The sequence below is a fragment of the Gadus chalcogrammus genome, chromosome 6, assembly GCF_026213295.1.
Source record: "Gadus chalcogrammus isolate NIFS_2021 chromosome 6, NIFS_Gcha_1.0, whole genome shotgun sequence".
In the NCBI taxonomy this organism is placed as follows: domain Eukaryota; kingdom Metazoa; phylum Chordata; class Actinopteri; order Gadiformes; family Gadidae; genus Gadus; species Gadus chalcogrammus.
The window spans coordinates 21,075,677-21,099,983 of NC_079417.1; the positions used below are offsets into that span (position 1 = coordinate 21,075,677).

Sequence of the window (24,307 nt, forward strand, 5' to 3'; positions counted from 1 at the left end):
TTGAGCTTTTGTGTCCTCTACACACATAGGCGCCATCTTGGATTAACCCGTAGCTTTTTCTGAAATCGCTAATAGCAAATAACGCAGTTGTCTCACTTAATTCAACTCAATACCGATATGAACGGATCCAGAAAGAAAACCGCACACACTATCAAAGGACAGTCGGAAACAGCTGTAAGCCCAGCTGTCAACTCAATGGACCGAAAGTCCGCCGGCGGGATGCTAAAGAAACTAATATCGCGACGTAATCAGACCGATAAATATCCTGTGATAACAGAGGATGAGCTGCGGGCGTTAGGGACAGACATATCCCCAGACCACGTCCTGGGGCTCCGTGCGGTCACCGAGGGTGTGTATCTATTAATTTAAAACCCAGCGATACTTATACAATCCATATTTGCTTATTTCTGTATGTATTTAGCTACATATTGCACTTGGATATCACTTTCAGACTATCTGTGTAAGCCCGAAGACAATGTGTACAACGTTGACTTCACCCGGTTTAAGATTCGCGACCTGGAGACCGGCACGGTGCTGTTTGAGATCGCAAAGCCACCAAACTGCGGTAGGTCTCACTGTACAGTGGATGTTGGGCAGAACCGTCAACTATGACCTCTGCTTCAGATCACCTGGCATATTTAAGTACTAATGTATCATCAATCTAGTGAATGCATGACGTATTATATTTATTATTAGTTAGGGTTAAATGATGATTCGAAAACATTAGACGAGTTAACGCTATTCTACCCACTTAGAAAATGAAAGTAATGGAAGTGAAATGTTCTATTTTTCTAACCATCCACCAAGCACATTTTCACATGTTGTTTTACTGTGAATGAAAAAATAGACCCATCGGAGCATGAAGACGTGGTTGGGGATGTGGACACCAGTGCTGGCCGTTTTGTCCGGTATCAATTTACCCCTGCCTTCCTTAAACTTCGCACTGTTGGTGCAACGTAAGTGACGAAAAGCTGTTTAAATAATTGAACCCAAGCTCATTTAGCTAATTTAATATAAATGTGTATCTCAAGGCTTAACAATGGTCTCCCCTTCCCTTTTCCTCTTCAAACCCCAGTGTTGAGTTTGCAGTCGGGGACAGTCCTATTAACAGCTTCCGTATGATCGAGAGGCATTATTTCCAAGGGCGCCTCCTCAAGAACTTTGACTTTGACTTCGGATTCTGCATTCCCAATAGCTGCAATACATGCGAGCACATCTACGAGTTCCCCCAGCTTCCAGAGGACCTCAGTGAGTTGGGAGTCTATACGTCTACGAGTGTTATTCTCCATTCAAACATTTATATTTATATTTTAAACGTAACTTCTTCCCCCCACTCTTTTTCACCAGTACGCCTCATGGTAGAGCACCCGTATGAAACCAGATCAGACAGCTTCTACTTTGTGGACAGCAAACTTATAATGCACAACAAGGCAGACTATGCCTACAACGGGGGTCAGTAGAGGCTGATGAGGCACAAGGGACCAGAACATGTGCATTGATGACACAGGTTTGAGGATGTGCACTCTGCAGAGATGTTGTTAGTGGCAAAGGGTTCTTTCTTACACATTCATCCCTAACATGGGAAACAGCATTCTTCCAAAATGACACCAAACTGGCTTCATAAGATGTTCATCATATGTTTATCGACGCTACAACACAGTCTAAAACGACTGAAGAACGAATGAAGAAATAGTCTTTGAGCTGTTGGATTGTTATGTTATGTATTTGACTTTACTGCTTTTTTAACTTGTTCTATAATGCATCCATACAATAAGTGTCAGGAAGTAGTCTAATCCAGGAAGTAGGTTTGATATACTCCAGTCAAACATGTTGGTAGATATCACTCTGTATGTTGATTTGACACAACCTTTAGTATGTGATTTGGCACTACCTTTTTGTATGTGGCTTGACATTACCTTTTCTACGTCGTGGCAATTGTTAATCCCAAATGGAAGGACACAAGCATTGGCCAGGGTGTAATACAGTATTGCCAAGAATAGACTGTTGTAGTGCAGTTAATCATTAGCTATTTTAGTTATATATTTAATTTTCCATTCATCCCTGTGCTCCACCATATGTCTAATTATGATTCACTTTGAATTGTTGATCCCTTTACTTCACCCTTTCTCTCCACCATAGCGTGGGATTCCTGTGCCTTGTGTTCCACACTGTGTATGTAAATCTGTTCAATGAAATTACTAAAACCTTTAATTCAGCAGCGTTAACCCAGCTGTATAACACAGGCTGCACCTCAACCAATAAGCTGAAGACTGTTGTTGTTTTTTCCTGTCATGTGCTCCGTTACTTATGAAATATGTATTTTAATATTTACTTTTTTAAACAAATGAATTTCCAATCAATTACTAGTGGTCTTTATTCAATTGTTTTTGGAATATCCCTTAAAATTTGACTTTTAATTGATATGTATTATGATTGAAGGACAAACTTGTTAGAACTAGTTGCAATCACTTAGGCCATTACAATATACAAATTATATGATTAGCTATGCCATTGGCATTAGTCTGTGCCAGCAACATTTCTGAGTTATCAGAAGCAAGTGTAGGTTCATAGTAGATTGGTTGACGTTTATTAGAATGGGCTACATAGTTATTGTTATTTTTCAATATTGATACATTCAGATTCATTCAAATCCTATGAATATATGTGGGTCCTAACTGCTTTGGTATTGTGTGTTTGCTTGTCCATAATTTCAAATCCTAAATTCATGTGTTGGATTTTTGAGGACTACCTAAAAAGCAAAAGGTACAGTTGCAATACCTTCTGTTGGTTGATGTGCCAATATAACAGAACAGACACCATTACCCAGAGTTCGTTGCGGCGAAGCAAGATAACACGTGTTTTCATCATGGCGGCCTCCGGTAAAAAAGCATTGACTGGGTCTGGTGATTCAAGTAGCAGTGAAGATGAAGATTTGGAAAAATTTAAGGAAGCGGTTTGGTATGTGGATGGTCCCAAGAACACAGGTAACCTTATATATACGTTTCGGGGGTTTGACCATGTCAAACCGTCATATGGATATTTTGTCAACAACTTCTACGATAAAAGCAGTGCATTGATCAACCAGTTTCCAAATGCCTGACACCTAGTATGTTTCTATGTTAAACGTGAAATGCACAAACATAATGCCAACGAATGCACTTTAGGCAACGCAGTCAGTTGCACAATATGCAGTTATTAATGGAAGTATTTCTGTGTATTTACGATGCAGGAAAAAAACATCAAGAACCCAAACCAACGCGGAGGTAAATCCACTTGTCCCCTATTCTATTTGACTGTTTTGTGTTGCATTCTGTATGCGTACAGTAGCAGTTGTATCCAGTACGAAAGCTAAATACTGTCCGTTCCATGTAGAGCTACTGTTCACCTAGCTGATTTTTAAAAGCTGTTCATCTGACAAATCATACTGTTTGCCATGCTGGATACGAGATTATTTTTATTCTGTTATAGCATTTATAGAACTACTTGTCACCTAGCTCTGTATATAATTGATGTTTTTTAATTGGTGATGCGTAATGCATGCAAATTATTCAGTACGATTAGACTGTCGAGCTACCGGTATATAGCTGCTATCACCCAGGTGCAATGAGGGTCCCCTTTTGAAAGTGTTTGCACTCACTCTCTATACATTGTTATTCGAAATAATGAAGGGAATGATGTATAGTCACATTGGGCTGTCTCCACAGGTTGATTGTGTCCGACCATCAACATGACTGTAATGAGCTGCAGGTGACACCAGAGTTTCGTGCACACGTCGCCAAAAAGTTGGAGCATATGCTTGACGGGTACATTGGTTTGATCAAATATTTTGCTCATAATGATCAACACTTTCTTATCATAAAATCATTCACGTAACACATTTTGCTCATCAGTTTTATTTCAGAGAAGCCAGCAGGAGCTGTATCTCACCAGAGCTCAAGCACGTTGGAGGATGATGATCTTGGTGCGTTTTTTGCAATATGCAGTATGTTCCTTTTGTTGATAGGCTACTTGGCTTTATAACAACTGTGATGACCATTTTTTGTCACAGGCTTCAAACTGTTTGCAACATCGAACCAAGGTCAAAGATTTGATGAACCACTATGTCCTGTGAAACGCCGGCGTGTTCCCAGCTCAAGGTAAAAAACATTTGCGTGGAATTAACCAACAAACATGGGATTTTACCTTAATTCTGCAGTATCGATCTCAATCCGACTTCAATTTATGTTGACATCCATTTTTACTTGCTGTGGCCGACAGCGAAAGCGACGGAGAGATGGACATGAGGATAAGGGAGGCAGTGGTGTCTGCAGATGAAGTCCTGCGACCACCAGTATGGGAGGTTACCACGAAGAAGGTTGATGTTGAGGACCCATCAGGACAGAGCAAGGAAGATAAGACTGAGTGCCCTCTGCCCAAGAAGAAGAAGAAGAAGAAAAAGAAAGCAACTGAATGTGAAGATGAAAGTGTCAGAACAGATTTTAAAGACCAAAAATGTCGAGCAGAGGAGAGCCCTACTCTCAAAAAAGGAAAAAAGCAAGATCGATTGAAGACCAAGTCTGCAAAGTCTATACCTGATAAATCTTCTCTGCAACCTGGGAAAGACGGCAGAGAGACGGCGGAGAAACAAGAGCAGGAGGGCAGTGCCCAAGCAAAGGTGAAACGGAAAAGGAGAAGAAAACGCAAAGCTGTTGATGAGAGCACAGAGGTTTAAGGGCCGCTTCTGAATGCAGTTTTTTGTAATCCTGTCAAACTGCCTCCAAATACAATAGTTTTGAAGAAAAAAAGATTTTGCTTTTGATGTTGCGTTTCAGTAACTGAGGTTATGTCAGTGCTTGTACAAACGTTTTGGATAATGATGTTTGAGTCAGTCATGTATCAATTAAGCATACCATATACATTTATTTGTAATAAAAAATTGCATTTTCATGATTTATTTATTTTGTCTTGTTATAAAAAAAATCAACCCACTTTTTTCTTTGTTCATTTGTGTCGTAATACAACGTGTTAAGTTTGGACGAGGGTTGACCAGTGAAAAATCCATCTACTGTGGTTGTGGCTTCATTCAGATCGTTGTGAGTTCAAAGGGGGGCTGAGCGATGCCAGGTTAATCCTGCCATGCAGGAGGCTCTACTGAGGGGAGGAGGCCATCTGCGTGGGAATGTAGGGGCTGATATTGGTCGGTGAAGGTGAGAGGAGATGAGATGTGTGGCTTTCTGTGCTCTGAGAGGCTGGGTAGAGCTCTAGGTCCTCTGTATCTGTAGAAACAAATCATTTTGGTATTCTCAATGACAGAATTGGATTTATTTAGCGCCATCCTCACTTAAGTGAATCAATTCAATCATAACCAAGAGAAAGTGAGGCTGCAAAAAAACTATTCAGAATTATTCCAAATGTGAACACAACCAGTGCCTATAATCACAAACACGCCATTCTCATAAGCTATACCGTGTTAAACCAGTCGCTACCTTGTGTGGGCGTGTTTGCCTGCAGATGCAGAGTCTCTTCTGCCATGGGGGGCTCTGATTGGTCGTCAGGATCTGCTGTTAAAAGCTGCCATTTGTGGGTGGATTATTTTCATGCAGGTCATTTAAAAGTTTAGTATAAATGTCCACCAGTACTCTGTTGGTTAAATACCTGTCGGACAGCCGCAAGGCTGGTCAAAGCCCCGAAGCTGCTGTCTGTGATCAGCATTGCTTGTGAGAGAAGGCTGGATGATGAGTAATGTGGCATGTCAGACTTGCTGTACACTGCAGTAGGGGAGAAACATTTGTTTTACATCACATACCCCTTTGCAGACATGGACATATGTATATACACTGGGTTTTTGGTAGCCATACTACTTTTTTCATATACTTGTACAGAGGCCATCTATGAAATATATGTCTTAGATCCATCATTCCCTCAACCTCTGTCTAGTGATCTATATCCCTGATCAACACTGCTCTGTGGGGCCTCTTACTGTGGCAGGGCAGTTGGGCCATGGTGGCCATGAAGGGACTGGTCCCCATGTGGCTGGGGAGCGAGTGCTGGGGAGAGGTGTGGAGCTGCTGCTGGAAGGAGATGGGCTGCAGGGTGGTGAAACTCCCTCCCATGTTGTTGATGACAGGTAAGTTCTGCGACTGAGTAGAGGTGAGCCCTGTGGGCAGAAGAAAAAGTCAAGGCTTCCCAAAGATGGAGGAGTGACTGACATTAATGACAGTATTTTTCTACGTTAACGTCTACAGAGATGGTGGAAGACTAGTTCACGTCTGTCATTCTAGTTCTGGAAAAATCACTCCTATCTCAACCATTACCTCCTTTATCCTACCATTGATCATTTTTTTGTGTATTTCTGCACCTACATTTAAACCTTTCCTATTGTGTCCATAGTAATCATTTTATGTGTATTGTTTTTATTTAATTCTTATTTATTAGTTACAATATAAATGTTTTATTCTCCTACTATGCTGTACTTGCTGCTGTGACATCCACATTTCCCATTAGGCATCAATGAAGTACCATTCTTAAGTTATCACTGCAGTACAGTACCTGGTGGCTAATCTACGGATGGGGTTGGCGCAGAGTTGGCATCATATACTTTACCTATGAGGAGAGAGGACTCCCCCAGGCTCATGACACTGGGCAGGGAGGCCATTATCAGACCCTGGGACGGCGCAGGCGAGGCCGACAGGTTGTGCAGCGATGTCAGTGTGCTCACCGGAGGCAGGGGGCCACTGCTAGATACCTACCACCGCAGAAGCACACAGAGCTGTGTGAGTCGCGACTGAGCTGCAGTGCTGATTGTAGGCTGTGCGGGTGGACCGGTGGAAGTACACAGGGTGTGTTCTTACTATTTTAGAATGATGCATGTCCAGGAGTGTGTGGCTGGGCTCGAGTTGGACGGGGCTGGATCCCAAGCGCAGACCCCGGTCCCCACCACCGCCGCCGCCCCGGACCGAACCCATGTTGTCACATTGGCTTTGTTGACTGTACTTCATTCCTGGAGTAATAACTGAGAATATACCAGAAAAGACACCTGTACCAATGACATTAAACATATCAACACCAGCTATGGATACGGTATATCTTTTATGAGTCAATCTGGTGTCATTATTTCCGGACTTCTTACCCTGGTTAGGACTGGGCGGTGGGAGGGGGTTCACGCCGCCCACTGATTGGCTGGAGTACGGGGTATCGAGGGCCAGTTTATGGCGGAAGGCCTCTTCTTTGCGGCGGTTTGCAAACCAGTTGTAGACGCGCACCTCTGTGACCAGGTTGGAGCCCAGACCGGCCAGCTGAGACGGAGAGACACCCCTCTGGATACACTCCGCCCTGAGGACATCACGATACACAAACAATCAGCAGGATCTCTTTTAAACTGAGGAAACAAACTCAGTAAATCTGAATGGATTTATAAGGCACTTGTTGCACAAAAGTTTAAAGATTAATATGTTTGGGAATTTTATTGTACTGTAGGGGAGATATATGAGCTATTCTTTGAGTTAAACGTGTTAGAAATGCCATAGCCATCCATCAGCTGTAAGTTCATGAACTGCTCAAAAAATTTAGAATTTAGACGGCTCATTTCTGACCAATCAGGGCGTGTTTTCTCTGATTGGTTCCGTTATCAATCGTGCTTGTCAATCCTAGATGTCTGTGATAATCACCGGTTGCACTCCTCCACTAAACCCTCTCTCTCCTCCTTGCTTGGGTTCTTCTGCCGCTCGTAGGCGTGGAACAGGATCTGTTGGGAGGCAGGCCCCCACTTGAACCGGTTTCTGCGGCCTTTCTTGGTCTCCTCTCCCTGCTCGTCCAGGGACGCAAGGCCATGGCGGGCATTGGTGAACTCTGAAAAACAAAATGGCCTTTCTTTTTATTCCTTTTATTTGTCAAAATTAGTTGATTTTGAATAGCCGAGATTAGAGGTTGTCACTGGTTAATTTAATTTCTAATAATTGCACCAAGGCGCTGACTAAATAAAATGATAAGAAGTTGGGTCAAGGAACACAAAATTAACAAGAACAACAACAAGCAGCTGCGGCGGTACTCACGCTGGCTAATCTCACACTGCTTCTTGACGTACCAGCTGTACAGGGCAGCTCGTTTCTGGTTCTTCATTGGCGTGCCTTTGTTGAGGTGCTGGGACAGATGGGACTGGTTGAGGCCTGTGGACTCCACCACCTCCCTCTGCGGGAGGTTGTGCTGCTGCATGTAGCTCTTCACCACCTTAGCTACCCGCCATGGGTCGTTCCTACAACACGCGGACAGGGGTACAACAAGCACACCTTTAACTGAGAAACTAAACAAAAAACTTCAAAATTGAACAATATTATGAAGTTAATTATATTGTTTGATGGTGATTATGTGCTGTCTTTGTTATTTTGTTTCTCAGTATATATGCTCAAAATTGCGTTGTAATCTATACTCCGTCGTTCACCAAACTATCCTTTTACTTCCAATCTGTGTAGTGAATGGGTTTGTGGATGAGGGGAATGAGGGTAAGTGGGTGGTGGAAGTTTATTTCAATAACAAAACTTTTACGATACAACCATACACCTTCAGGTTATCAAAAGCAACCTATAGTCACGTACCGCAGTGCAAGTAAACATTGGCTTGTAACACCGACTGGTATCTAGATGAATGATCAATACATATAAACTGGTTGGTTCATCTCGCTAGATCTTCGCAGTGGGTGATGGCAGGTAGAAGCCTACGTTAAGTGTTCTGAGCCATTCACCAAGCCTGTCTTCGCCTCCACCTGGGAAAGTGCCAACTTCTTTGATGAGAGACAGCATTCTTGACTATGTCATCAGTGAGGCGTGGCCACCGACCCGGTCACGGAGGCCACAGCGAGAGGTTGGCCAGTCCCTTGTAACATCGTAGAGCAGCAAAGTTAGTAGTGCATGGCATCTTATTTTTGCTCATCAAGGACTTGGCCACCCTTGCTAGCCCCTAACATCGTCTGACCCACAAGGGGCCGGCCTTCTTGTGTGACACAAGGATAACAGGTGGTGTCTTACTGCATTTTCCCCTCGGCCGACCTGAGTTCAACTATTGTGACCGATCCTGCTTCCCTGACACGGCTCCTCAGCTTCCGGTGTCAAAGAACCACCTCATGGGGACAGACACGGCAATGCCATCTCTGCGGCTCAGAATGCTCCTCCAGATACCCTGCTCATCCTGCTGATGGGCTAACCTCTCCCTGCTAGCTGGCTGGCTGGTCCGCTGTTGTCACCTAGGGAAGGCCACCAGGTCTGACAATCACCCCTCAACCTCTGTGGCTCCTTCTATGGGCCGAACTACTATGGAGCGTGTGGGTGTCAACATCCTGGGTCCTTTTCCAATCACTGACAATGGCAACTGCTATGTTCTCTTATGTTCTCTTGGCTATGGAGTATTTTTCTGAAATGGCCAGAGGCTAGACCTCGGCCACCACGGCAGAGAAACAAGTGCAGGAAATGCTATGTCGGTTCAGTGCATCAGAGGACCTCCATAGTGTCCAGGAGCATAACCTCAAGGCCTATGTACTCCAGGAGGTCTGTCGTCGAGTGAAGAAGACTTGAAACAACCCAACCCATTGCTTGCACAGGGCAATGGGCTGGTGGGATGGTTCAATCATACCCTGGCCACCAAGCTTGCTATAAAGAGCAACAAAGAGACTGGGACCTTCAGCTTCCCCTGGTTCTATGGTCATACAGATCCCCAGTCCAAGAGTCCACACACTGCATCCTGGCCTCTCTAGTGTTCAGATGGGAGATGCAGGTCCCAGTGGACTGGTGTTCGGGCCTTCTCCAGAACCAGGAGGGGGCAGAGAGCCTGGCCGGGACTATTTCACGCAGCTACGACAGCAGCTCTGGGAGCTCACTGACCAGAAGGGCCCTCACAGAAGCTAGAGTATTTTTGCTTATGACTCGCACTGCATGGGAGAGGACCTAGGCCCCATCCACACGGAAACAATTTTTTTGTGAAAACGCAGAGGTTGTGTGTTCCGGTCAAGCGTCCAGACGGATCCGGCGTTTTCGGTCCCCGAAAACTCACTCAGGTCCCAGGGTGAATAAGATAAAAACATCCCTATGCGTTTTCGTATTAGGACTCGTGTGGACGCCTGATATGCAAACGATTACGGCATCGCCCCCCCACCAGGCGGCAACGTTAGAGTTCCATTTGTTTTTTTATTTGATTTGTATTATTTTCAGCCCCCCTATATACAGCCCCTTGGTAAATTAAATTACTAACTGTACATTAAAAAGTATTTTCTGCTCCATCTCAACGGTTTAACAACTGCTTTTGGCTGCAGCTGCTCGACGGCGGCAGCGACAGCAGCCGCTTTTAAAAACGCCTGGCCCTTTCACTCCGCCATGCAGAACCCTCCGGCAGCGAGGTGGTTATCAGGGCGGTGGCCGCGCGATGGTGTGAAAGCTGCTTTAGCTCTACCGCAGTGATGTTTCAGCTCATGACGCTTGTCGCCGCCACTGTACAGTAACCTTTAGAAATCCCCGTTGTGCATGGAACTGCCACATTAGCAGTGTTGTGTTTCACCAATATACAGTACAGTTCATATACAGTACAGCAGGCGAGGTCAGCTCGACTTGCTTCCAATAATTTCAAAATGGAAATGATAGGCCTACTGGGAAACGAATAATCCATTGCAAGCAACGCCGAGTGAACAAGTGTATACGTATCCGTATTTACCGTAGGGTGTGAATGGGCCTTTAGAGACCATTCAGGAACCACGCCTATAGAGGTAAACAACTTTGATAAGTGTAAAATTAGGAGTCTTTGTAGCGCTAATAAGAGTGAATGTTATCGGGAAACCGGACCCTGCTCAGTTACGGCTCGCGTTTCCAACGCGGACAGTAACCTTAGGGCACATTCACACTACCTCCGTCCATCGACGGATCTCATTGACTTTGCATGGGGCACTCGAGAAATTGATTGTGGGTCCGTCCGTCCTTTCGGCTCTGTGGCCTGCATCAAAAGTTGAGAACTTTTCAGGCAGCGACTGATCCGTCGGCCAATCAGATCGCGTTGTGCAAATATACGCAAGTACACTGTCCAATGAAATCGCCTTTGTAATACAACCCGGGAAAACACATGGATCCGTCAAAAAGCCCCCATCTGTCGACGGACGCATGTAGTGTGAACGAGGCGTGAGGCCTCATTCACGGATCTCATTGACTTTGCATGGGGCGTTCGCGAAATGCATTGTGGGTCGGTCGGTCCATTCGGATCTGTGCCCTTCGTCAAAAAGTTGAGAAATGACGACGATAGCCGTGGCAGCTACGGAAGCATTTTGATCTCATAGCAGCCTGACGCAGTGTATCCTGCTAAAAAAAAGGAAAAAGAAGAATGCACACAATGAACAAAGAGAAACAATGTATGACGTCTAAAAAGGACGGCAAACTTTTGCGCGACATTTTCTTCAATATACAAAGCTTTCACCATTGTCCTGGGCCCCGTTTCCCGATAACGATGAATCCACACTCGTACGATCATTCTCACGAAGGATCTTGCAAACCTTTGTCAATTTCTTTGGCGCGTTTCCCGAAACTCCTCTTAAAGGGGACATACTATACCACCAGATGTGAGTGTGATTAACCTTACAAGCCGTTTTGAAAATGTGCCCCATATGACATCACTAGTGGGAGTGTCCTAGATCTGTGCTGGATAGATGAGCAACGTTTACTTCAGTCGGTAGGCTGGTAGACTGATCTATCCAGCAGATATAGGTACGGCCCGTCCATAATAGGTCCATGCTCCTACGAAGGAAGGGGGTACAGTTGAATATTACATCTCCCTTCCCCACTCCCCTCCAATCAGAGCATAGCTAAGATTTTTTAAGACCAGCGGAGGAGCAGCTCAGAGTCTTTACTTGTTGTGGAAGTGCTAGAGACGTCAGACGCAGTCTTTATGATTCATAATATCATCCGAGGCGCACATAGCTTTTGGCCGTGATATTAGATATATTATATAAATACCCATACATAATATAATTTTTATTATATTATATAGATAAAGAGCTCCAGGAGTCCGCAAACGGCAACAATCTCTTCTCCTCCATGCTGTGGTTCAGTCTGACAGCTCATTGGTCAATGGGCAGCAGCTCATTAGCATTAAAGCTACAGACACCAGAAACAGCGCATTCTGAAGGGACTGAAACAGAGGGGAATAGCGCAAGGCGAGATTTTTTTTCCTAAAAGCTGTATCCAGAAAACAGCTTCAAAAACATGTTTTCTGGAACTCAAATACTATGTTTACTTGTTCTGAAAACGGCATATGTCTCCTTTAAAATCAGAGGAAGACAGCAAGTACAGCTCGAAAGCGATCTCCCACACAAGAGCAATGGAATCATTTGATTTTATTATATGCCCATATGACGTGGCGTTTGATCGGTACATTTAATGTATTTTTGGAATTTTAAATTGCTGCAATAAATTATGTTGTTATTGACTTCCAACATGTCTCTCTCTTGTCTCTGCTGTTTAAATGCAGTAGTGATATCGGCGGTAACCACTGATTTTGGATGCATTGCTAAATTGCGCCAGCTGGACATTCCCTGGTATTGGATGTGTTTTAATAAAACACATCCAATAGGCCTACCATGGAATGTCCAGCTGGCGACTCCACTGAGGCTATAGTAACGATGCTCTTAGCACACTACGAGTGTGCACACTACGAGTGTGCTAAGAGCTACCCGGAGCTACTCTCCGGGTAGCTGCCACGGGACAGGTCGGGCCAGGTGAAGGTTGGCTGACTGCAATGGAAGACCAGGAGTGGCAGGCGGCACAGGACAGTGGCCCCACACTGGCCAGGGTGGGACAGTGGATGACAACCAGGCACGCCCCCCCCAGCAGGCTGTCTCTGCCTTGTCCGTGGAAACCAAGACCTGCTACTAAGAGTGGGCCACCCTGGCACGGCGTGCTGGACTGCTTTACCGGGGTCTGGCGTGCACCAGGTTGGGGGAGAGATGTGTGGCAGTTACTGGTGCCCAAGGCCTGGCACCAAAGGGTGCTACATGCGGTCCATGGTCCATGGTGGGGGCAGGACACTACGGGGTGGCCAAGACCCTCAACAAGCTGCGCCAGCGTTTTTACTGGCCTGGTTGCAGGAAGGACACAGAGCTTTTCGTTCACTGCTGTGGCTCCTGCACTGCTAGGAAGGGGCCGACTGGACGTTCCCATGCCCCTTTGCAGCAATATCAGGTGGGGGCCCCCATGGAGCGGGTTGGGGTGGACATCCTGGGCCCATTACTAAGTGGCCGGAGGCGTATGCGGTCCCCGACCAGAGTGCGGTGACCACAGCTGAGCGTCTGGTGTGTGAGATGTTCTGTCGGTTCGGGGCACCTCAAGAACTGTACAGCGATCAGGGGCGGAACTTTGAGGCTTAAGTCTTTGCTGAGGTGTGCAAATGCATGGCCATCGTCACCTCACGACACCAGCGAGACTGGGACCGCCACCTACCCCTTGTCCTGTGGGCTTATGGCTCAGAGGTGCAAGAGAGCACGGGGTGCACGCCAGCCATACTTATGTTCGACAGAGAGCTGCGGACGCCTGTGGACCTAGCCTTCGGCGAACCCCCCCGACACTGGACACCCCAAGATACCGGGCTTCGAGTACCTGCGGGACATCAAGAAGCATCTGGCAGAGGCTCACGAGTTTGCCAGGCAGCGCCAGGAACAGGCGGGGGCACGACAAAAGCGGGTGTATGACCTCCGTTGCCAGGGCCGCTCCTTCATGCCTGGGGAGAGGGTGTGGGTCTACAACCCAACCCGGAAAAAAGGGTCTCCCCCAAACTGACCAGCCAGTGGGTGGGGCCCTGTGAGGTGCTGGAACAACTTCCGATGTTGTGTATCGGGTGAAGATGTGTGCCCGTGGGCGGGTGGTGGTGCTACACAGAGACCGTTTTTTTGTGGTTACGGTGACTCGGGGGATTCAATAAAGTCACTGAAAGAATATAGCACGCCTCTGCTTTTATTATTCGCCACAGTATGTTATTATTGCCTCCTTCAAATCTGTCCGAGATAGAAAAATATGAATGGGTTTCAAGTCATTATTTTCTGGTCCCAGTCTTTATATGACCTGGATTACAAACATGTTGTTTGTGAATTTAAATTATAATTTTTCATGCAAAGAAAGCTAAAAAATAAGTTTGATAATGTTAGGTTTTGTGTGAGGCTGCTTTGTGAACTATTGTTCTCGACTCGAATGATATACGTCACCACCCGCACTTGGAACTCCGGTACAGACATGGCGATCCCTTTGCTCCCCTTCACCGCTTTTTTCCAAGGGGAGGATAAAGGCATCGAAAGAGGTGAAAACCATTATCAGTCGGGGCAAGTGTAGTTTTTCAGTTATGCCGATGGGGAGATTGTCGGTCTTGTCCATGGCACGCCAGTCGCAGTGAGCGTGAGGCCACATACGAGACATGTAGTCTATCTCATTGTGTTTTCTCTAAAGCCTTTAACTGAATAATTGCACAATAAACGGTCAAACTCTTGACATGAAAAATTATCATTTAAATCCACAAACAACATAGTAATCCGGGGTATATAAAGACTGGGACCAGAAGATAATTACTGTCTCTCCATTGAAACCCATTCATATTTTTCGATCTCAAAGTCCCATGGGCTCTACCGGAATGTGCGAGACTTTGCCACTCTAGATCGGAAGAAGGGAAGGTTAAAAAGGACCTATTATACTATTTTTCTGGTCTTAATTTCTTATTAATGACTCCTATAGTGCAATCTGACACGAATCACAGCACAAAAAACGATGTAGCATCACGGTCTTCCCAAATCTGGGGACCCTTGAGTTTAAGAGGTTAAATGTCACTGTGTTTGGTTAATGTTTGCGACGACATCACGGCAGAATGTTCCGTTTGACATTATTATCTTATCATTATTAACACAACGTTTTATTAGTGAGCAGCAGGCATATGGAGAACGTAGATGCGGGGTGTCAGATCCAGGGAAAAGGTCCAACTGGCAAACTGGTTTGGAAATTCCCTCGTCACCCCATGGACCTAAAGACCCGTGCTGAATAACGGGACTGATCGGGAGGACATTCTGCTCCACCAGAAACATCTCTGAATGCACAGAAGGGTGCCCCTAGACTCCCTCTGAACGGCAACCTCCTATGTACAGTATATCAAAAAAAAAACATCACTACTCAACGACACGGCTGCATGCATGCTATAATCTAAAGTAGTGTAGGCGAGTAAACTGGACTGGACTATTGGACTAAGGGTTCATTAATTACTTTATAAATGCTTTTGTCTGCAAAACATTTTTATCCAACATTTTCATTGTACTGCTTTGCAGAATGTGCGTCTGAGCTGCGTCTTTCAAGTTTAGTTTGCATTTCGGCGCATGCGCACATTCGGCAAAGCAGGTCAAAAGCGTCTTAAAGGTCAAATTTTGAATGAGGTAGAGGTTAATCAGACGGAATCAACGCGTATTCTTCTTATGGATTAAGTTCTGATACTAGGTTAGTCAAATCGCCCTATTATTGGCGAGAAAAAAGAATTGTTGATCATCCCTTCTATAGAGTGGCAAAGTCACGCCTCTTCCGGTAGAGCCCATGGGACCTATGAAAGCGAAAAATATGAATGGGTTTCAATGGAGAGAAAGTAATTATCTTCTGGTCCCAGTCTTTATATGCCCCGGATTACACATATGTTGTTGGTGGATTGTTCCATGTCAAGAGTTTGACTGTTTATTGTACAGTTGTTCAGTTAGAGGCTGTAGAGCAGGGGTCTCAAACTCGGGGCCCGGGGGCCAATTGAGGCCCACGGGATGATATTTTGTGGCCCCCTCATTGACATCAAAGTTTAGTGTTAGTGCGGCCCACGCGTTGTTGTCAACGCACATTTTTGCTGAGTCGCTTGCCACACTTTTTTATCACTTGTGATAGGGTGACCAGATGTCCCGGTTTTGCCGGTACAGTCCCAATTTTGAGTTGCGTGTCCTGACTCCAGACAAATGCCAAAGGACGCTAAAATGTCCCGGTTTTCCACCAACCACTATGAAATGTTCCCTGTTGTCAGCGATCACATAGCCATCGTGATCTAATTATAACCAGATCATTAACTTAGATTGGGTCAGTTGTGCTACTTTTTTTTGTGGAATACTTGAAGTGGCCCAGCCTGGCCCAGACTCTACCTCCAGCTGCCCCCAGGTAAGTTGAGTTTGAGACCCCTGCTGTAGAGAAAACACAGTGAGAAAGACTACACGTCTCGGATGTGACGTCACGCTCCCTGTGACTGGCGTGGACAAGACCGACAATCTCCCCATCGGCATAACTGAAACTCTCCACATGCCCCGTCTTATAATGGTTTTCACCTCTTTCGATGCTTTTTTCCTCCCCTTGGAAAAAAAGCGGTGAAGGGGAGCAAAGGGATCGCCAGAAAAATAATTACTTTCTCCATTGAAACCCATTCATATTTTACGATCTCAGAGGTCCCATCGGGGTCTACCGGAAGGGGGCGGACTTACGAGCTCTATTGCCAATATAGGATTCGCAGCTTGGTACAAGCCTATCTATGGTACAAGCCTACTGTTAATGTTGATCGTTTTTGTAAAGTATTAATAAAACGCACATTTTATACTCTATATATTATTTTTAATTGATACTGTTATGTTAAGCTAAATTCCATTAGCTAGATATAATACATTCCATGCAAGAGCTACGGCCCATCAATTCGAGGCATATTCCACTCGTTATCTTTTGGTCAATCAAGGATTCATTAATTTTCCCACATGTTGTTAATGCAACAGCTTTATTGTAACAACGTACCAATCTTCAAATATTATGGAATTGCAGTCAATGTTTCTACAATGTTAGGGACAAACATTCACACATATGCACGTACAAGCCATAAAAAAAGACCACGGCTTTTCGAGAGGAAGTAAAAGGAGCCGTGTTGACTGAGGGAGATAAGTGGAGTGAGAGCACACAGACCAAAGTCCAGCTCTCCCACAAATTACTAGTCAACACTGTTATGTGACGGCTTTATTGCTGAAGGACGGATATACTAAAACACCAGTTAGCCAAATCAATGCATGAAACATGCAAAAACGTAGAGCAATATTATTGCATCAAAGTCCTGTCCTTTTTTAACTTTAATTCATTCTTGATTATGTGTTATTCTAAACTATAGTAACAATAGGTAGCCTATAGTTACTAGTATAAAGCTATTCAATCTAAGTAATAACCCACCAAAACGTTTTTTTACCTTCCTTAAGTTAGTTACTTGTCAATCTGTTTCATACATAATACGAAACTGCTATTATATAAGAAAGCTACAAATAACCAAATCAATCCTTTTGCTCAGGCCTTGTGTAAACAGTCTCTGGTGAGCCCAGCCCTTTTCATTAATCTCAACCCATGCATGTATGGCTCATTTATTAAGAAATGGTCAGCGAATAATGATGAGGGTGGGTAATTAGTAACTAGAAAAGGAGGAACTGTCTTTAAATTCCCCTTCGAGGCCAGGAGGGATCGCAGAAAGAGGCACGCCGAGAGGAGGAGCAGGAGGCTGCGAGTGGAAATGACGGGAGAACTGGATAAAAGTGGATTTGCAGGGGGATTTTTATACGAAGTTATAACCCTTGCTTCTTTAATTGTACTCTTTGACTCATAACTTTGATCAGGAAGATGACAAGGAAAAGTGAAAGAGTAACAGTCATTACCTTTTCACCATTATTTTTTGCTTTAGCCAGGCTGGGGAATGCTGTGAAAGAGCGGTAGTGGAGCCCTGCGTTCTGAGGGAGCGTGAACCGAGAAGAGGGAGACACACTTACTGTAGCAGCTGCTCCACCAGAGCCCTCTGCCTGGCCGCCTCTTCTGGGGGAAGCTGCTCCAGCTCCCGGAAGATCGGCGGCGCAAAATCTATCTCTCCCTCCGAGCTCTCTCCATCCCCCTTCTCGCCCTTGTCCCTCGCCGTCCCGTCCGGGGTCTGCCGGTCCCGCTCCAGCTCGCCCAGGGCCTGGACCAGGACTTCCCGGGACAGCCCGGAGCCCAGCAGGGCCCAGATCAGCTGCTCCTGCAAGGCGGACAGCCGGGCCCCTCCAAACGGCTCGCGCTCGCTCCTACACTTCCTCTCCTCTCCCTCCATTGCAGCAGACGGTTGATTCGTTTACCTCCAAACACGCACACACACACACGCACACACACACGCGTCGGGCATGTGCACGGGCTAGGGCGACCACTGAGCCTCAACCTTTGGCCCCATTAGATCCGCAATCGCTGGTCAGCACCTGTTCCAAGAGAAGAAGGGAGATACTTTGGTTTATTGTAGGGTCCTCATGACTCGCCGTCTCTGGTCGTGTGTCCCTGAGCTGCCCGGGTTCGACTCCTGGAGTGGCTGTTTTGCCTCAAAGGTCAATATTTTTGTTTTACCTTCCCCTGTCTCCCCCCCACCCCCCTCCTTTTAGACAGAGAGTGAGGTGAACTTTGTTCCCGCTCCCTCACTCCCAGACCCTGGTCAAAGTGCACCGTGCAGAGTCATAAATTAATTAAAAAAGGTGTTCACAGATCACACCGAGAGCTACGAAGGCAGCAACTTATCTGTGTGTGTTTCTCGCTCTCTTTCTCCCGCTCTCTTTCAATCCCATTTCCCTTTCTCTCTTTCAATTCCTCTGTCTCTCTTTCAATCCTTCTCTCACAAACATCAATCACTTTTCTAATGAAAAGTTTGTGAAAGGAGTTCACACTTAGATACAAATGTTTGCGACAATAACTCTCTCACAAGCACGCACACACACACACACACACACACACACACACACACACACACACACACACACACACACACACACACACTCACACACACACACACACACACACACACACACACACACACACACACACACACACACACACACACACACACACACACACACACACACACACACACACACACACACAGACAATATCACACAATCTGCAGAGTTGTAATGTGCCTATTCAGGTGGACTTGACAGAGGGGAATCACAGGACGTGATTATCGTTGTGAACCACCAGTGGGCAGTGTTGTCTACTCTATACCTCCGGCTTTGGTTGCAGCTGCAAGTCGCTCTGAAGCCAGACACAGTTCCGTTGATGTGACGTCTCCTTTGGGAAATCCATGTGGGAAATCCATTCCAACGCGTTTGAAATCCTTTCAAACACTGCATCGAGAGCGTCCGGGTTGAGTCCCGACAACCAAGAGGGATGTGACCATCGACTTGGCACCATCTTGGCACGCTAATCGTTCCTGTTTTGTCATCCCACCTGTTGATGTGCTTCCTCTTGCTGCTTGCGGCTGCTTCGCTGCATGGGTTTTTCCTTTTGGTCAACACAATACATAGAGATCCCTGATGAGTTAACTGCACCCACTCTCTCCTTCAGAGAGACTATCTTCTGACCTTGACAGATTCATATCTCTCGGGGGCACCTTTTGGGTTGGTCAGATGTTGAGGCAAAATATACCTTGCTAACTGCTCCAAATCACTGTCGAATGAGTTCCTGGATAATTGCAGCTTGCACTGTATATTTATAGTGCTGGATATTTATTTACCCCATGTATCTCTCTACAAGTTGAAAACATTGTATAGGAAAGCTTAATTTCTCCTCCTCTGCTATTCGCTATCTTGCAGACATTGTGTAAGATGACTGACGGTGGATTCAGAGACGTGTCATGAAAACGCAGGTTGGGGATAGGCCTCTCACAAGGATCCCAAGAGGCAGGCGATGGACATTTGGTATCGAACCCAGTCCCATTGGCTAGAGGCCTCTCCGCTCTTCTTCTCTCCGGTGTCCACTGTCCAGCCGAGAGAGGAAGAGGGAGGCAGGGGAGAGGATGGAAGGGAGGGAAAAAGGATCGTCCACACAGTGCTCCTCTATTCCGCCTGTCTCTCGGTGGCTCTCCCTGTATCACCTGCTCTGTCACCTGCTCTCCTTTCCCCTTTGGATCACCTTGGTCCCAGGTTCAGCCCATCCGCCCCCTCCCTTCCTATTCCCCCTGGGAAGCCTGCGTTGCACTGTAGCTGGACGGGGGGGGGGGAAACAGAGCTCCCTCTATCTCCCCCGATACATACCACTGACCTGTAATTAAGCCCCATTGTACTATTCAGAGGGACGCTCCTCCCAAAAAGGGACAGGGGGCACTGTGCAAGAGGATTTTCACATAGCCCCTTGGCTTCACCTCCTCACCCCACCAGCCACCACCCAGCCACCCTTCAGTGTTCACACACAACGGTGATTAATGCACGTGGAGAAATGGAGGTTTATGGGGGCTGGTTGCAGGGAGCAGGCGGCCGCGGCCGCTGAGCCTTGGTTCCCTTCCGCTCGGCGAGGTATTCACAGCCTGGCTGATTGTTAATGAGATAGACGCAGGGCTCCCGTATACCGCTCATTAGCAGACCTGCTGCAGCAAAGCCTTTCTGGGGCTGCCAATGCTCCTGTTCTTGCTCTCTCTCTGTTGCTCTGTCTCTCTCTGTCGCTCTGTCTCTCTCCGTCTCTCTCTGTCTCTGTCTGTCTCTCTCTCTCGCTCTCTCTCTGTCTCTATCTTTGTTTGTCTGTATTTCTGGATCTCTCTAACTTATTATCTTGGTCTCACAGAACTCTGTCTTTCCACTTTTCTCTTTCTTATATTATCCATCTATCCATCTCTCCTTCCTGCTCTCTTCTCGCTCTCTATTTTTCCTCTCTCTCTTGCTCCCCCAAACACACACACACACACACACACATCCAGGCTGGTAGTCTCTGCCTGTAAGAGAGCCCTTGCCACACTGCCCCCCCCCCCCCCCCCCACCCTGTTTCAACCCCATTGATCATGCATGCAGAAAGTTAACACACCCACTTTATTCCTGTTCAAATAGCCCCCTGTCCCACTTTTGGGAGCTTCATCTTTTTATGAGCCGGGCGCTTCAGACGGAGCGGACAACCCCAACAACAACATGGCCCCCTCCCTCACCCCCTCACCCCCTCACCCCCCAGCCTCTCGCCTCTGCTCCCACACACCCCCACAGTGAACATGAGCTCTGTGCTGCAGTAGTCTTCTCCTGCGAGGTAGCAGCGGTATCAACGTGAAGTTATGTGGAAAAATAAAGCCAGCCACTTTAACGCTTCAGTTCTATAGTTTGTAGTAGAGTTCCTATTCTGTGGTTTGAGTGGCTCGAGCTGCATGGTGTTCCACCAGGTAGGTCACATGATGTTGAGCCAGTATTGAGAAGATTAGAAGGAGCTGGCTTTAGCCCTAATTAAATACTTACGACTTTAGAATGAATGAGCACAACGCTCAGACCTCGGGATGTCCGACACTACATCAATGTGTTGGCCATATGTTTGTGCTATACGCTGATCAAATAAGTAATAAATAAAACAGTAAACACAAGCACGTACAACACGCAAACACACACATGCACACACAAACAAACACAAACACACATTTCAACATTCTGCTGAGTGATATAACAATTCAGTTCTTGTACCACTTAGTAGAATGTTAAAGTTTATAGTTTAAGTACATGATTACCACAACAGGTATTAAGTAGCCCGATGTTTTGTGGTTTGTTCACAAATAATGTTGACACAGAAGAATGATATCCAACAAATCCCTAATTAGTTTACAACTCAAAGGCAACATATATACTACACGACGGATGCAAGTGGACTGCTAAGTAGGATGAGGAGGCACGAGGGACGAGAAGAGGTGGAGTCTCGGCCAACTCTCCTTCTAGAGTCTCGGTGCCTCTAACCCTGGGCCAAACCCCCTCCCCATCACCACGCCACTTGTTTTCACACACTGTAGATCCGACCGAAGATCCGAACATACACGGCCACATAATGGAGACGGAAGGGAGCCAGATCAGCCTGTCGTCCGCGGACTCCCCTCACGACCCCTGGTAAACTTTATTCTGCATCTTCTCAGCCTAGGAGCCTGTTATCTGCTCCTCGGCCCCACGGAGGGAGGCGATGCGCGAGCCGGAATTTTTATGAATGACGTCCTTCCTTCGGACAGAGATCCTTCTTTCGTTGACTCGTGTAAAATGTTGTGAATGGTTGTGGAATACACGTTTTAAATAGTTGTATAATGTTTATAATGTTTTATATCGGAGTAGTTATTCTAGTATTAAGAACGGTTCGTGATTTACAATCAACAAGTCGAAATTGATTAAATCCATATATATGGCACTTTCTTTTTTGTAGTAAGGTGATGTTAACATGTCGTCATGTTCTTCTTCCACAGCAAAATGTTTATAGGTGGGCTCAGCTGGCAGACCACCCAAGGTAAGGCTTTCTCTACTTCTACCCCTCAGAAGACGCTGACCCGCTGCTTATTCGTTCTCTGAATATTTGGTGGGAAATCAAAGAAGTAATAGACGTGAACGTATATTAGTATGTCTCAACCTGGAGGCTACCTCTGTATGAAGGCTGGCTTGTGTGCAGAGATATCACATCGTCTATTAACGGGAGCCCATTCGAGTCTTTGGTTTCCCCTCAAAAGTTATAATGCGGATCTCTCCCCGGCTGTGGCAGCTGGTTAACAGTAGATGCTGTTTAAAAGTAGACGCTGTTCAAACAGAAGCACAATACCCCTTAATCCTTTTCAATAAGTGCACTCGAGATTTTTTAAAGCGGAATTACGTAATTGTATAAAGTCCGCTTGGAACAGTTGGTGATGAGCACCTGCTCAAAGTCTACAACTAGCCTTTTTCTATTCTTTTTTTTTTTTCTAAAGATTTAATCTCAGAGTGATGAAGTATACATATAGTATAACAATGACTAAATATGTGAGTTACAGTTATTTGTGTCTGTTGTTTAAAGTACTGGGAAGGTCAGGGTAACGCTTGGATGTGTTCTGCCTGTTCAGAGGGACTGAAGGAGTACTTCTGCAAGTACGGCGAGGTGAAGGAGTGTATGGTGATGCGGGATCCAGTTACTAAGCGCTCAAGGTGAGAGAGACACACTGGGAGAAGAGAGAGAGAGAGAGAGAGAGAGAGAGAGAGAGAGAGAGAGAGAGAGAGAGAGATTCCCAGTGTGCCTACCTAGGCTACCCTACCTCCAAAGCCTTGAAGATACGGTGCCATAGCGATGACTGCAGTCCATCATCACATCATGGTCATCATAACAGTTGTAACAGAGTTAACTCTCCTTTCCTCCCCCGTCCTGCTGCAGAGGATTCGGGTTTGTCACCTTCGTCGATCAGGCGGGTGTGGATAAAGTTTTGGCCCAGGCCCGGCACGAGCTGGACTCGAAAACTGTGAGTTTCTCTCTTTGTGTTTTTAACCCCGGTAGCACCCGTCCAGACCCAGCACACACGGAGTGCTATTCCAGTCTGTACGACAAACCGTTCCTCCAAGATGAAACTGAATTTGCTTCGGTGAAGCGAACTCTATAGTTTGTCTTTTATTATGTCTTTTATTTTCCTCTTTCAAAAGTGGGTCAGCACAGCAGTCATGATGCCCAGTATGGTGGACACACCGGTAGTGACTCTGGTGACACTTTAGTATATATATATAGTAGAGGTGGCTCTGGAGCTGTTGAGTTTGGTCCTGACATAGGACAGTAGCCCGGACTGTAATTATTATCGTGGGACGGTCAAGAAACTGGTTTTAATTTCCATAGAAACCCCAGGACTTGAGAGGAGGAGCGGGGGGGGCTTGCTTTTGTTGTTCCCATCACACTTACATTTATCTTTTTCTGTCATTGCACCATCAAACCAATCACACTGAGGTTAAGAGCGCCCCGCGTCACATAAGTGTTTTCTTGAGTTCCCTTTTCCCACATCAAGTGTTTGCAAAGACATCACACGGCCCCAACGTACCGCGCTGTGCCTCTTTAGTTGTGTTACTTTCCCCTCCTGTGTGATCAGCCGCCACCTGTGGGAGAAACAAACCTGCGGACTGAAGTTTGGAAGTGAAAGAAAACTCTGGGTTCTTTTTAGAGAGTGCAAATGTGGATCTTTTGTCAGTAATGAATGTGGGCTGGGCCAGGAACAATGTGGGCCACTGGTCGCCATAGGGACCAGCATGCCCCCCCCCCCCCCCCACACCCACCCTCCTCAGAGGCAGTAGCAATAAGGACGACTGAGGGGCTGTAGTCACTGTATTGAAATGTGTGCAGGCTATTACTCCTCTCTATTGTACGTCTGAGTGGTACACCTTCTCCCGGCGCTGAAGACATAGAATTGAAAAGTGTAGGAGAAGACCCCACTCAACAGAACTAGGAGTGAGTCATGGCCAGTAACTACAATATGAACAGAGTTGGAGAGAGAGAGAGAGAGAGAGAGAGAGAGAGAGAGAGAGAGAGAGAGAGAGAGAGAGAGAGAGAGAGAGAGAGAGATA

At 46.1% G+C, this 24,307-nt stretch overlaps 4 protein-coding genes across 6 annotated transcripts in view; 3 read left to right on the forward strand and 1 right to left on the reverse strand.

The window, feature by feature from the left end:
- On the forward strand, positions 1-2,988 carry unc119.1 (unc-119 homolog 1). Its single transcript, XM_056592521.1, has 5 exons — positions 1-349; positions 452-565; positions 848-956; positions 1,076-1,248; positions 1,348-2,988. Exons 1-5 carry the CDS (start codon positions 118-120, stop codon positions 1,458-1,460), a joined length of 741 nt encoding a protein of 246 aa, XP_056448496.1. The 5' UTR covers positions 1-117; the 3' UTR covers positions 1,461-2,988.
- On the forward strand, positions 2,867-4,992 carry c6h12orf43 (chromosome 6 C12orf43 homolog). Its single transcript, XM_056592518.1, has 6 exons — positions 2,867-2,984; positions 3,230-3,263; positions 3,705-3,803; positions 3,891-3,961; positions 4,049-4,136; positions 4,258-4,992. Exons 1-6 carry the CDS (start codon positions 2,867-2,869, stop codon positions 4,709-4,711), a joined length of 864 nt encoding a protein of 287 aa, XP_056448493.1. The 3' UTR covers positions 4,712-4,992.
- On the reverse strand, positions 3,546-18,357 carry hnf1a (HNF1 homeobox a). Of its 2 annotated transcripts, none has more exons than XM_056592512.1 (10): positions 17,780-18,357; positions 8,031-8,230; positions 7,647-7,827; positions 7,109-7,311; positions 6,831-7,015; positions 6,583-6,724; positions 5,960-6,136; positions 5,635-5,747; positions 5,466-5,550; positions 3,546-5,255 (listed from the first exon to the last, which is right to left on the reverse strand). In XM_056592512.1, the coding sequence occupies exons 1-10, from the start codon at positions 18,091-18,093 to the stop codon at positions 5,128-5,130; spliced, it is 1,728 nt and encodes a 575-aa protein (XP_056448487.1). In that variant the 5' UTR covers positions 18,094-18,357; the 3' UTR covers positions 3,546-5,127. The 2 variants fall into 2 exon arrangements, with proteins under 2 accessions (XP_056448487.1, XP_056448488.1); XM_056592513.1 differs by having other exon boundaries at positions 3,547-5,255; positions 6,831-6,991.
- The window catches only part of LOC130384379 (RNA-binding protein Musashi homolog 1-like), a 24,205-nt gene continuing 17,320 nt past the window's right edge, over positions 17,423-24,307 (forward strand). The window contains exons 1-5 of one of the 2 annotated variants that reach the window (XM_056592519.1): positions 17,423-18,358; positions 21,772-21,865; positions 22,210-22,250; positions 22,834-22,915; positions 23,139-23,223. In XM_056592519.1, the coding sequence (XP_056448494.1) occupies positions 21,807-21,865; positions 22,210-22,250; positions 22,834-22,915; positions 23,139-23,223 (267 nt within the window). In that variant the 5' untranslated portion in view covers positions 17,423-18,358; positions 21,772-21,806. Of the gene's footprint in view, positions 18,359-21,771; positions 21,866-21,952; positions 22,102-22,209; positions 22,251-22,833; positions 22,916-23,138; positions 23,224-24,307 lie in introns of those variants that run through there. The other variant, XM_056592520.1, reaches the window with a different exon arrangement.

Coding starts and splice junctions, on each gene's coding strand:
- hnf1a (XM_056592512.1), bottom strand. CDS start 18,093: ATGGAGGGAGAGGAGAGGAAGTGTAGGAGCGAGCGCGAGCCGTTTGGA. Junction 7,016..7,108: donor ACCGCCCAGTCCTAACCAGG/GTAAGAAGTCCG, acceptor TCATTGGTACAG/GTGTCTTTTCTGGTATATTC. Junction 5,256..5,465: donor GGCAAACACGCCCACACAAG/GTAGCGACTGGT, acceptor TTGTTTCTACAG/ATACAGAGGACCTAGAGCTC.
- unc119.1 (XM_056592521.1), top strand. CDS start 118: ATGAACGGATCCAGAAAGAAAACCGCACACACTATCAAAGGACAGTCG. Junction 957..1,075: donor CTTCGCACTGTTGGTGCAAC/GTAAGTGACGAA, acceptor TTCAAACCCCAG/TGTTGAGTTTGCAGTCGGGG. Junction 1,249..1,347: donor CCAGCTTCCAGAGGACCTCA/GTGAGTTGGGAG, acceptor CTTTTTCACCAG/TACGCCTCATGGTAGAGCAC.
- c6h12orf43 (XM_056592518.1), top strand. CDS start 2,867: ATGGCGGCCTCCGGTAAAAAAGCATTGACTGGGTCTGGTGATTCAAGT. Junction 3,804..3,890: donor TTGGAGCATATGCTTGACGG/GTACATTGGTTT, acceptor TTTGCTCATCAG/TTTTATTTCAGAGAAGCCAG. Junction 3,962..4,048: donor GTTGGAGGATGATGATCTTG/GTGCGTTTTTTG, acceptor TTTTTGTCACAG/GCTTCAAACTGTTTGCAACA.